At 39.1% G+C, this 13,980-nt stretch overlaps 1 protein-coding gene across 1 annotated transcript; it reads left to right on the top strand.

Moving 5' to 3' along the window:
* Positions 1-11,284: 11,284 nt before the first annotated feature.
* Positions 11,285-13,329, top strand: LOC139138130 (forkhead box protein unc-130-like). The gene has a single exon (XM_070706359.1). It carries the CDS (start codon positions 11,708-11,710, stop codon positions 12,827-12,829), a length of 1,122 nt encoding a protein of 373 aa, XP_070562460.1. The 5' UTR covers positions 11,285-11,707; the 3' UTR covers positions 12,830-13,329.
* The last annotated feature ends 651 nt before the right edge of the window (positions 13,330-13,980 follow it).

The following is a 13,980-nucleotide window of genomic DNA, read 5'->3' as shown; positions in this document are numbered from 1 at the left end:
GTCAAAACTTACCTGACGGCAAAAAGAAGTGAAAAGAGTCGATGGTGACAGAAAACTCGTCAAATTTCAAGTAAACGAACGCAGAAGAACAAGAAATATGTGCCAGTGAGTCGGTTGGCCATCGTAAGCATTATCCCATCAATACGTGCAAGTTATTCTAATTTATGACTTTATTTCAATATCTGTGTGCAAAGGATTTGCAAGATGGGGTAATTAAGGAATCGGTACCATCTAAAGTTAAGATGGCATTAGATAGTCCATGCTACTTTGTTTATTTGGATATCATTAGTCTGTCTAAATGACGGCATCCTATCGCCAGGTGTCGTCCTTGCGCTGTGTCATTAATGTCACTCACTCGATGAAAAATTTGCCGTGACTGACTGCGTCATTTGCAGATGTGTATCCCGTGTTGTAAACTGATGATGCCCTTGCATTTTCATAACACACAAAGGAACACAACCACATACATACATACATACATACAGACAGACAGACAGACAGACAGACACACATACATACATACATACATACAGACAGACAGACAGACAGACAGACAGACAGACAGACAGACATACATACATACATACATACATACATACATACATACATACATACATACATACATACATACATACATACATACATACATACATACATACATACATACACATACATACATACATACATACATACATACATACATACATACATACATACATACATACATACATACATACATACATACACACTCTAGCAGACATACAGATAGATATGAGAATGGAAATTATGATAAAATAACGAATAAATATAGTCTCAGCTCACTTTACTTCAAGGTTTTATTTTCTGTATTCAGAATGAGTTGAACGCACCATGAGTTGAACACGAGAATTTCAAGATGAAACTCCGATGATCAACCACGCTTTAAACATTGTCCTCTGATCACGATAGTCAATGTCCTATGAAATTCTGGCCTATAGCGCTCTATGATAAAAACTTAAACGATTTGAACACCGATTCAATTTGATAGTTGTTTTTAACCTTAGAATAGAAATCTGCAATCTCGCTGGTTACGTGATACCCGTGCCATTGTACTTTAACTCATGTAATTATTCGGGAAGAAATTGTGACTAAATAGAGGCAGTCGGTAGGAAACTACTTTGTTCAGGTTATGCACTCTTCAAAGTGAATTACTCTGATATCAGGCCAATGACTGAACTCCCTGGGACCTTTAACACCTTTGTGTATTGGAGTTGTCGGGGATTTTATGCATCACAGTAAAGGCAATGATTCAGTCAGACCGTAAATATGAATTTAAAATTAGATATATTTCAGATCATATGTACACAATTATTAATCATCATCCTCCGTTATGATGATATTCTGATCACGTTATGAGAATCAAACTGCAACAAACATGGTGGATTATGAAATTAGATTTCAAACCATGCTCGTAAAATTATGATGATGGAATGACAACCGTCATTGTTTTTCATATGTTTTTTCATTCGGTGAAAACAAGCTTTTGCCTTTAGCAAACTTGTACGTGATAGGTTCCCATGCTTTCAAATATCTGTACAGAGGTTAATTACAGGTAGTATTGAACACGTGGGCAATGAAAATGCCAGGCGGATATTTATACGTTGGTTTGATGTAACAGTGAGAAACACGTTTATTCAGAACATCGACGAACAAAAAGACAAAGGCTTTTTTCTTATCGACTTGAAAATTAGTGCAATGCATTAACAGACCCCAGGAAAACAGGACAGTAACACTCATTCAAGAAGGTGTTTACTTCTCGAGAGGCGTGCGAGTCTGCTCGAGAGGCGTGACTAGTCAGTGTCTTGATAGACCGACAAAAACAGTGGGAGACGTTTTAACCTAAGATTTTATCGTTTTCATATTTCCTTCGTTACCAGCAAAATTGTCATTTTGTTGCTAGTATCATTATTGTAGCACATTTTCTGTTTTGCAAAGATCATTTTTAAAATCACGAATACAAATATCGAATTTATGAATCTGACGAACTTGTTCAAATCTCTATGGAGCGTGAGAAGAGTAAAGAAAAAATAACAGTCATTGAGTAGGTCCGGGGAAAAGATGGTTTAATTTGTTCTTCATTGCGCAACAGTGAAAGAAAGAAATCACTGTATCTGGTCTGTGCTTTAGTTTGCACAGCAAGATATTGACGACATCATAAATTCACTGAAAGTCGTCACAAGTCACAGTTTTTACTAAACGGTGCCATTATGCATGTTTTACTAAAATAGCTTCGTAACTAGAGGAAAGCAACTATAAGATAAATTCTATATATAAATACTACTGTAAGGTATTTAATAGAAAGTTTTAAATATGAGGGGACGCGAAAGCGTATTCCCCTCAATCAAACTCAAAATCTACTCTCCAGCAGGTTCCCTCGCAATTACTCTCTCCCGACCGTACAAATGCTTCCCACTGCTCTTTCCCTCCGTAACCTGTCAAACATGCCAACTAATCTCTCTGCCCGTTCGCTGTACTTTTTCCGGGTGGACGCTGAGCAGAAGTTATCGATAAAATTTCCCGACGATAATGATAAAAAGTGGTCTATCGTTCCTCAACTCATCGATTCAAATAATCGTGTTAGCTTAAAAAGAAATCGCTTTCGAGCATTTTTCATCTTTGTCGGCGTGTCCTACCGTATTTGTCGCCTGGTGGCCTTTCAAAGGCACGGATTTAACAGGGGAGATTTTATACAATAAAAACATATGAAACGCACAGCATCTGTCGAACAACTGATGACAAATTTGGATAATGTGAAAAACTAGTGGCAAAATACTTTACACAGAAACACAGCAACCACGGTTACTATCATGTGCATACGAATACTTGGTCCTGAACTCCAACGATATTCGCAACGGTTGCTCACTTGTAAATTTAGGTTTAATGTGTCCACGCAATCCAAATTTTGCTGTATTTAATCTATTTATCCCTCTTGATTTATTCATTGTGACGAGAGAAATGAAATTACAAATCACGAGACATTCTGTTTACCAAAATAATGCGTCCGATGTTTGGTCAACCGATGGACATTCTATCTTTTTATGCAATGCCACAAGTCTCCACCTTTGTGCAAAACAACAACGAATATAAACCAAGCAACTGACTAGCAAGATAACTCTGATACTGCAAATACCTCCAATATCGTCTATCAGCTCCATATCTTGTATCTTCAATTCGTTAAGTTCAATAAAGTTGATGGGTAAGCTTAACATTTCGCAGTTTTTCAAGTTAAAATATTGCAATTTTCAGTGCTTGAAAAAGAAATCACATGTTACCCTGGTTGCGATGGACGATGGTGTCGATGAATCTATATGCAGTGCTAATTAGCAATTATTTTTAGCGTACCTCGAACGGTTTAAGTCAAAAGGAAGATTGTTTGTCACATAATTGAATCATAGAGCCTATCTTTAAGTGGCTGTGTGTGTTGACCGTACTAGTCTAGTGATTTCACGTTCCTACATAATCCAATTATGATAAGCTCATTATTAATTGGGTAATTAGTACCAGTATTGATTTTAAAGATTGGCTTCGAGGGAAGTAAGGTTTGTCGTCTTTGCATTTTTTAAAAAAAAGCAGGTCGCATTCAACGTCCAAATTTCAACGCCCAGGGATACCTCAGCAACGCCCAGGTATACCTCTGATACCTCAGCAAGAGAGACACCCATGAGGTTCGGAAGGTCATTGGGGAGCGGGTTGAGTCACACGAACTGAGACAGTGTCCTGTTTGTTTAAATATCAGACTTGGTATAGTTGTATGTGTCGATCTTAGATTTAGAAGGCAAGAATTTTGGAAGGACCAACACAAGACTGGTCTGAATATTATCTAACTTGGCAGTTCTCAACCCAATGTTCTCGCATTGGTGTTTTTTGACAATTGATTATTCACATGATGTTAGTCAATTTCTTCCCCTTGAAAATTTACTAAAATTGACCAATTTGTTTCAAGATCTAGGAAATGAGGAAAAACGGCCTGCCCTTATCAGTTTTATAGAAATCCTGGTCTGAAGACTGAATCTAAAGCAAATTTGGCACCCTGTACAGTAATGTCTGACTGTCTGACTGTCTGTCTGTCTGTCAGTTAGTCAGTCTGTCTGTCTGACTGACTGACTGTCTCTCTGTCTCTCTGTCCGTCTGTCTGTCTATCTACCTACCTATCTCTCTGCCTTTATCATCTCTACGTGTCGTCAGAAGTGTACTGCTTCTACTAATTTTCATATATGTATTGAATATTGAAAGTGTACAATTCGAGATGAAATTCGTAAAAACATCGGAAAACTCCAAGCTGTAGTTCGTGAATTTGTCGTAAGCAATCAAAGAAAGAATGAGTTAATCCTTAAAATAGTGTAAGATATACAGATTTCAAGGTTTCAATGAAATATCAGCCCTCCTAATCTTAGATCAAAAATTCTCAAATTGTTATGTGGTTATAGTTCGTAATAAAGTTTGTTTCCACAGGTTCGACCAATGTCTGTCTATACTGCTAGGTATGAGGGTTAATTTTTTTTTTATTTTCGATCTGTGGCCCTCCTTTACTCGACTCAATAATATCCATAAAGCAAAAAAGTTGCTTTTTCACCTTTACTGCGTGGTTACCTGATCTACATTCAATCTAAGCAACTTGAGTGATGTAAACCCCAGCTAACGGTCAGAAAAATCAAATATTTACCTCAATTGCCGCTGTGTTTGTGATTTGGTAACCTTTGACCCAAGAGGGTCCTCTGAACACGTGTTCTCGTGGAATAATTACATTTCATGGGTCACTCTTCACAAACTCGGGATAAAGGGTGAAGCCCGCCTTTTGCAATGAATACAGTGAAGGCCTGTGTACAAACATCGATATAAAAACATAGAAGAACTCACACTTTAAAAAGTAAAAGTTTTATCTTGGTAAGGTTTGGTGAAATTATCTCCAAGAATTAGAAGTATTAGTTATAAATTTATCTTATTGGATGGTGACGTTGAAGGTGTGACAGTCGCTATGTACCTTGATTGTATGGGCACAAAATTATTCCAAATGCTGTTTTACTTATTCGTATCTCGAATTTGTGTGGTTTTCTTGCATTATTTCAAAAATTTCTGGATAAAAACTCGACAGAATACAATTCAGGAAATTAAACTAACTTTCGTTTTGACCAAAACGCTTCCATGGATTTTGGCAGCCATTTTGATAAAATTATTGAGACTACACATACTGGCGATGGAAATTTGTTTCCTGTCATTAACTTGTGTCTTATTTTACTTTATGTCCGGAAGCTTGGTTTGCTGTGTGACTTAAATGAGACTACAAGCCACTTGAAATGTGACTTTAGACGAAGAAAACGTGTAATGAGGTCGTCGATAAGGGCAAATAAGCTATGTATGTTGGTTGTGGTCATTAGAGAACTGTTTGTACTAACTGGTGTGTTTTGCCAGTATTGCTTTGATCTTTCACCTTATCTCCACGTTTATGGGACTATCCAAACCGCTTTTATGAGAACAACCTTGTAATTAAATGACAGCGTTAGAACAGAGTTTTGTAGTGTAAAGGTTAAACCTGGAGTTTTACATTTTTCAAGGTCAAATAAAAGTATGCCTTGTCCCAATTACCTAGATGCACGTCATCATATTTGAATGAATGCTCTGAAAGGTTATGAACTTTGCTTTAAAATTTTGTCGCAATCCATTTTATGGTACAACTCTGTTTCTGTGACACCAATTACTCTACTTATAAGCAAGACTGTCAATACAGACAGGTATTTTCAGCCATGAATGCTGAGCCAATTAATTGATAGTATCAACATACTCGTCTTCTTCAGGTGACAATGACACTTCTCAATCCAGCATCAACAAGACTTACGAAGCTGAATAATTGATAAAAGTGGCAAATACATGCTAAAATCGTATATTTAATGGCCATATACACGAAGGTCGCAATTCAGTGATGCAATGTTAATTTACATCAGATTATCAGTAACAATAGTTACCAATAGTAGTGGCACTTCTTTCACCTGTGCGATTTATTCAATACGCCGCTATTTAATCCGAACACTTAAGAAGATGGTCAGTTTTGAAAACTGACCTTACAAAACGGTTGTCCTGTAGTGATAGACTTTGTACGATCGTACATACTTTGTGTCACTCTTTACATAATTCGAGTTCTGTTCCTCGGTGTCTTTATGCAAAGCGACGCTTTGATAAAACATGATTTTGTCGATGCCGCTGTTGTCCGACTACTCGGGCAAGTTACGTACATCGTTTACCATAAATTAGTCACGTGTTTTCTCATCTACTAAGTTGTAAGTTTCTTCACGCCCCAGTTTAAATTTTCAAATGAAATATCCACAGTGAACTTGATATTGTAGTATGGTACGACAGAACAAAATTGTACACACTGAAATGGCAACGGTTTATCTGTTTAAGTGTTTCGTCAGATTTTCAAGTGAAAATGGAAAAAATATTAGAGCAGCAGAATTATTTGCCATTTGCCATTGTTAAATGGGCAGTAGCTGTAACTTTTTTCACTGTTTGGTTTGTTAATGTCAGCCATCATTAGATTTTTGTCCTACTTCCCAAAGGATGTTGAGATATACAGTATACAAAGCTTGCTAACTCAGCCTATACAGCTATAAACTACATGGTTATTAATGACAAGTGACTTCTGCTCCGGACCAGAATTCAAATATGAACAATAGCAGTGCACGCTACATCATTGTATAGACGCTGTATTGGCTAGCTAAATAGTTGGTGTTTCAACATGCTTCTGGGAGTTAAAAAAGAACTAGCAATTGCTATATAAAACAAAAATAGAGAAAACAATCACCAAAAGTTACAGTTACTGGCCTTTAAAATTAGTGACGTATTTGTCTGCATGATGCGTCATGGCCAAGGGCAAGTGGTCCACCTGTGTGAAAGTACTGATCTGTAATTGCTGCCATATGATCATGTGACTTGACCAAGTATGCAATGTGTTTGGTTATATTCCGCAAGAGTACCTAAATGTTCCCTGTTGTTCCTAACTAGGTGGCATTATTAATATTACATCAAGAGAATGAAATTCAAAAGCCGCAAATTTAAATAGAAATCGTCAGATGTAGCGACTGGTACCTTCAAAGAATAGCTCACAAAACACAATACTTAATCTGCTCGTACAAAAATTTAAATGCATATTTTGCCTAACACCCCTGTTCAAATGGTTGATTCCGTGTTTTCAGTTGCATTTCATTTTAATTTAAGTTACAGTGATCGAATAACGTCAGCTACGCACAAATGAAGACGACGATCCGTTCTGTCGCATTGGTCCATCAACAAAGTCGAAGCATCATGACGTTGACACCGGATCTGGTTTATAACTGTTAGTGTTGAAAAGAACAGCAATTTTACCCTAAACATGAGCTTTTATTGAGCAACATTAATTTTGACGAGAAGACGGACCACAGACTCTTTTGCACAGTCCGTCAAATCGCTAGAGCTATAATTCCCCGCCAAAGGGAACTAGTAATGGTCCATAATGCACTTCTGTGACAAGGAGGGAGAAACACAGATGGCAGGCTTCCTCACACCCTCTTAATAAATGAGAGGCTGGGGATTTTGAAGATTTTGATTCAGCGTAGAAGGCGTACTATGACAGAGTTTACACATCGATGTGACTGAAATCGTGCAGTAAGTGCATGAATATTCCAGCGTTTCCGATCATTATCTGCCTAATTTGGGTGTACCGAATAGAGGTCGCTGTAATTTGGAACTAAATTATGTAATCAATTACAAGGAAGCTAGGGTGTACAAACACGAGCGAGGTGATTAGAGGGCTTTGTGTGTTTTACTTTGGATTAGCAATGTCAGTCTTTCAGAGGTTTTTTACCCACAAATCATCACAAATCAACTCATCATCTGTCTTAATTACACACTCATCTTCGAATCAAAAGACTCCGCCACAGAACGTAGTTCCTGAGATAAATCACGACATAAGAAAACTAACCTTGCTTAGTCACCATGACAACCCAATGTGTCCAGATGTTCAGTAAGTGGCAATGAGTTTTACAAGCCGGGTATTATTATTACGCTACGTGTATGAGAATGTATGTTTTATTTTTATCTGTGTTTAACAGGTCAAATAATAAATGCTACTATATCACATTTAAATATTAACACAATTTGAAATACTGCTGAAATACTGGACCTTTGCTTCCAATTGTTTCAGTGTGCTAAGTATTAATTTAACGCTCTGATCCAAACCTTGAACTTGCACCTTTTCAAACATAATTTGATCTGCTTCGTTAGCCAGCACTGATCATAGCTAAGTCATAATTTTTACAAAAACACTCAAATAGCTTTTAATAACTTTATGAGACTGTTACCCTCATTTAAGTTGTAAACAACTTCAAGTTGTATCGAGTAGACGGTTTTATGGTTTTGTGTGGATACATCGGCACACAACTTGTTAACGTAGAGACAATTCTGACCATTGAATATGGAGAACGGTGACATGCAGGGCTTCGCATAAAAGACCGAGGACGGAATATCCCGATATTTTGATATGGAACAATGGAAAAGGTCTCCATGACGACAATGTAATTTGATGCATGTGTGGATAAAGTTGCACCTATACTCATTTCATTTTACGTGTTGAATTTGGAGAAACGTCAAAGCCCCAGACAATTTTTTTCAATAATTCGATTTCAAAGGAAATGTTGATAAGATTCCATTGTAGACTATTTACAGCACACTCAATTCCGGTGCTAACGTTCAACATTGGTCATTCTTTTCTTACACGATGGGTTGAGATTAATGGAAAAAAAAATCGCTGGGGAATATATTGAGGTGATCAAGGCTTCGGCGTAGGGCCACTAGATATAACGTCGGCGTTTAAGTCAAAACTTGGTTGATGGTATGGTTACAGTCTGCAGTGTAGTCGCATTTTTCCATGATAGCAGCGAAACACGTATGATTGGACACTTATTGACGAGGTCGTTCGCTATCATAAACATGATAATTTATCAACTCTCAGTCCCTCCCCCTCTCATGGTCAATTAACCCCTTCTACAGAGCAGCACAGTTTGGGGAACCTTACTTCTCTTTCACCTGCAGTGTACTGAACACTCACCGTTAGGGGATCAAAACCCGTGATTTGACCGCCATTATGCACAGATTGATCAGGGCTAAACGTGGGTGCGTTTCAATAAACGATGGGACCGCTAAATCTCCATGTAATTACCGATAATACTATGTACATAACGGCAAACCAGGCAACACAGAAAGATTGGAGATCACAAACTATGTCAACGCGGCATGGGTAACAAGATATCTCACTCCACGAAAACTTCACATGAACAGAACCTTCAAGCCTCAAACAGTTCGGATTGGTTGTGAAGGAACACTGAGTTTCACGTTAGTTCCTTTGTCCATCTCTCCAAAAATACCCAAATACCAATTATAATGTGTCTGTCCCGAGATGTTTCAGATTTAATTTACTTTGACCTTCAGATAGCTGATATTTGTGCTTATACTTATAGGTGACTTGCTAATGATGTTCACCAATCTACAGCAAACGGTGATTAACGCCAAATGCTACCGATTCTATGGTTACTATCTTTCAGAACAACAATTGAGAAAGGCTAATTACAGGGTGCGTGGTCATGTACAAGCCCTTGACTTCTATCTACGCAAACTTGGTAAACCCCCGGCGACAAGGACATAGTTTTGACAAACTTCATAGGATTATTTGTTTACGGCTAGGGCACGATTAAATTCGTTTAACACAGCGTTGTGGAAACTAATGGCTGGCGGGATAAACTGTGTCGCTCAAATGATACTCTGGCGTCGAGCAAACAGAAAGGCACCTGCGCCGCCATGAGATTACATAAGTTAAATACAAGGGAACTAGGAACGTTTTAAGCGTCCAGAATACAGAATAATGCAGAATCTGCATCCATATTTTCACCTTGAAGGAGTTACGTCAACAGACTGACTAATTTAATGAACCAGTGGGAACCTGATATTAACGACAAAAACGACACTGATCGTTTATCATAAGTCTTAGAAAAGGCCGATGAATGGTTTTGTTGATTGTAACGTAGAATGCGCACTCTAAAACAGAGACCAATAATTACAGACGTGTTGTCATGTATGATAAATAACAAACACATAAACTACGACGTGGCAATGTTTCAGAGATTGTTTTCGGTCAGGTGTGACTCCGTTGAGAATACCGATGAAGCTACATTACATGACGAGTGTCTAACCCTCATTTGTTAGATAAGACAAGCGGTACATGTGCACTCTCTTATCAGTTACAATTCTTTGAGAACAACACCCAGTTGGTAAAACTAATCGCAAATCAAATATATATGTTTTGCGACCCTTCGCTTATTAATGTATAAACTGGACAGACATAATCTCCATATCTTATCATTGACTGGGCATGTATGTGCGACGCGTTGCATGAAGATGTGTGGGCCGGGTTTCCTTAAACATTGAAAATGGGAACTTAGAAACACTGAAATCAATCATAAATGTTGATTGCAATACGTAATCGGCAGTGATTGGAAGCTAGACTAGTCTTTCACCCTATGATAACACCATCTTGATTAATAGACGTTTTAATTAAGTGCTGCAATGAAGGGTTATTGGTTGCAAAAATTCAATTAAATAAATGGCAACGGTAGCAACAGATGATACTGTGTGTTTACTTCAAGCTTTAGAGTGTTCCTTTATCATATTGTGTGACGCTTTCCTTCTCTGGAGCCGACGAATCAGACCCTTTCAACGACGCCATGGGCCGATACCCCAGAGTTCTGTTCACAGGAAGCTGATAATGTGGCGATGGGCGGTAGAACAATTTGCCGATGATACTGATAATTGTTACAACAACAACATACTTTGCGACACTTAGAAAGCAAGAGGTCACCATAAATTATTTCATGACGTGGGACAAGCGGGTTACAAACGGGAACTTTAAGGTTAACCACAAGTTTTAATAACACGCCTTGTTTTTAGCTCCTTGAACCAAGAAAATGTATCGATTACATAACTGAAAACAAGAACCCTGGAAGAAGAAGGTCACACCTGAACTTTCATCTGACTTCAGTATCAATAATTACAAGACAGAAGATAAACAAAGACAGTTTTCAATTAGTCGGTTTGCTAGACGTGTTGATTGTAATCTGATTAAGTTTGGCGATTTTGGACGGCCTAGTTTGGTGACAAGCAACAAACTATATGTAATTACCTCTCATTGTATCTAGTGGTATGGGATAACACAACAACACATGATTGCAGCCTTCATCCAATGCGATATCGCCAGGTTCTGTATAATCCACTGTTCGTCCAGGTTAAGCAGGAATGTCTGATGAGCCTTTAGCTTTATTTTTAGTGTTATCAGTGATGTATTCCGTGTAGTTTATCTGGATCAAACATAACAACTTATCACTTAAAGGCTAATTTGTTACAATGGCACATCAAAAGCCCTCTGTTATTGGTCTTAGATAAACTCTTCTTAACGAATAGAGTGACGGGACATTTGAAGTGGGTTGACGATATTATTCCACATTTCGAGTAGGCGCAGTCCCATCCCTGACATATGCATGGCTGATGAACCCGGCTTTGTCTTTACACGGCGTTTACTTCCCCGACAAATTGCCCATCTGATTTACTGGACTCCAGCGAGATCTCCTTTTCCTAGCGATCTATCCCTGGCATGAGTCTCTTACCGACGGCAACGAAGCACGGAGACGGGCAACAGTTATGTCAGGAACCGAACTGGTATACTGATCGGGGAAAGGTCGTACAGCACGGCCCGGCCTACCAACAACCGGGGGAAGGCTGGGAACAGAAGAAGTGCACAGTCTGTGAAATGTTGGACGATGAACGGCGTGCTGCCCAGGCACTCCATCGAGCCGCTTTTTCGACGAGTATGACAACCGCTTTCGACGAAGTCAGGGCTCTACAGAAAAGCGGCAGTGACATGTACGACCAGAAGATCACCGCAAAAGAAATTGCCGAGAAGGCAAATGAAGAAGTCAAAGATGGTGAAAGTAATTCGACAGTTTCTGTTGATGATAAAAATGACGATAAAGCTGACAAAACAAGCCAGGAAAGTCAACAAAACCAAGCTAAACCGGCTTTGTCGTACATCGCAATGATCGCTAAGGCTATATTGAATTCACCTGCCGGTCGCCTAAGCCTAGGCTCTATCTACAAGTTTATCACAGACAACTTCCCGTACTACCGAAATTGTGGTACAGGTTGGCGTAATAGTGTCCGGCATAATCTCTCTTTGAACGAATGCTTCGTTAAAGCCGGACGCTGCGAAGACGGTAAAGGGAATTACTGGGCGATCCATCCCATTTATCTCCGGGACTTTGCCCGTGGGGATTTCCGGCAAAGGCGGCGGTCGCGTCGCCGAGGGAGGAAGAAAGAGCTGGACATAGGATACGTGTATCCTCCCATGGTTATGTACAACAGACTGCCTACCGCAGTACCCATGCAATCGCCGTACGCAGAGTACGCCAGAGATTACCCGATGCATATGCCGTATCTAACCCCTCAATACACGGTCTACCAACCCGACTACGCGACACAACCAATTTACGGGGATAAATTCTTTCCGCCGCCGCCTGAGAGACCACAGACCCATATTCCTACCGACAAATTGATGGAATCTGCTTTCAGGAGACCGGTGTCAATGATGCCCACGTTCGCCCCGCACATCCCCTCGTCTGTCGCTATACCGCCACCAATAAACTCAACTTTAAAAAGATGGCCATCAGGTCCGTCTTTGCACGATCATGTACTGCATCAGAGACTGTTGAAACAATGAATTCGTGAAAATAAAACTACCATACAGTCAACCTATCGTCAAGCTGTACTCAGAAACTGAGTCTCTTAACAATGGACGGTGAAAACTTAGGACATCGGAAACCCAGCCCTGACCAATAATTGCGGAGCACAAACACTGCTAGCAATGTTCATCACACTTATTTCAATATCGACGTGGTTTCGTGGTCTTGCCAAGACATTATCCAAATTTGCGGACCATCGAAAGTGAATTTCCTAACCGTGAATTGATAGGTTTTTAACTATTTGATAAACCGTGTCGTTACTATGTTTTATCATAATTTTAAGGCCGTTATGATTTTAACTCGAGTACAGTCATGGTTAGTTCTCGTTGGCAATACATTTAACAAGTTCAAGATTGCAATAACCAATCATCGTTGAAAATACACTACAATTTCTAAAAGTGGTTTCAAAACCTCTGTAAATTGTCACAAGATTTTTGAAATGTCATTTTCTTTGATGAAATACAAGCGGAATAGCGAATATTCACGGCAGTTGATTATATTATTGTTCGACGCAGGTAATTTGGTCTGCGTTTTTTTTCTTTTGCAAGATAACTTCCTAGTATTAATCTCTGGGGCCCATCGTAACACAATTTGCAATAAAAATAACTGCAAACTAAATTATCAGGTTGAATCCAGTGGTGATATTACATCGAAACCCTTCCCTTCGGATGGCAGATCAGGGAGCTGTGAAGCGTCACTCCGCAATGCCGTCCTTGCTCTGATTGTAGCCGAGCTGTGTCATGGCGGTCACAGTAAAAGCTGTTTTCTAGTTCTCAGTATTTTTCAGTTGCAAACTCATACCGCTTACACAAATTACTTCTCAGTACGTATTGCCGTTATTTGGAAATATGGAGAAAATTCCATGGAAAAAACATCCGTCGACAGCATTAGCCAGTTGTTAGAATCAGCGTGCTTTGCCAGCAAACAAACATATCTCATATTGAAACCTGGCTCGCTGCAGTGAATTAAATATGCAATCTATCTATGTAAGTTTGAATATCTGAACCAAGCCTAATATCGCCGTCTTCTAAAAGCAAATGGAAATCTTGAAGACTTGGTGAGAAATGCGTTGACAGGTTTGTTGTCAGGTTTGTCTCGACAGCCTCAGCCGAAAAACAGGTGAGAATAG

Source organism: Ptychodera flava, chromosome 8, assembly GCF_041260155.1.
Source record: "Ptychodera flava strain L36383 chromosome 8, AS_Pfla_20210202, whole genome shotgun sequence".
In the NCBI taxonomy this organism is placed as follows: Eukaryota; Metazoa; Hemichordata; class Enteropneusta; family Ptychoderidae; genus Ptychodera; species Ptychodera flava.
This window is presented reverse-complemented; position numbering and strand designations above follow the sequence as displayed.

What these genes read in the sequence shown, in the direction of transcription:
- LOC139138130 (XM_070706359.1), top strand. Translation starts at nt 11,708, where the DNA reads ATGAGTCTCTTACCGACGGCAACGAAGCACGGAGACGGGCAACAGTTA.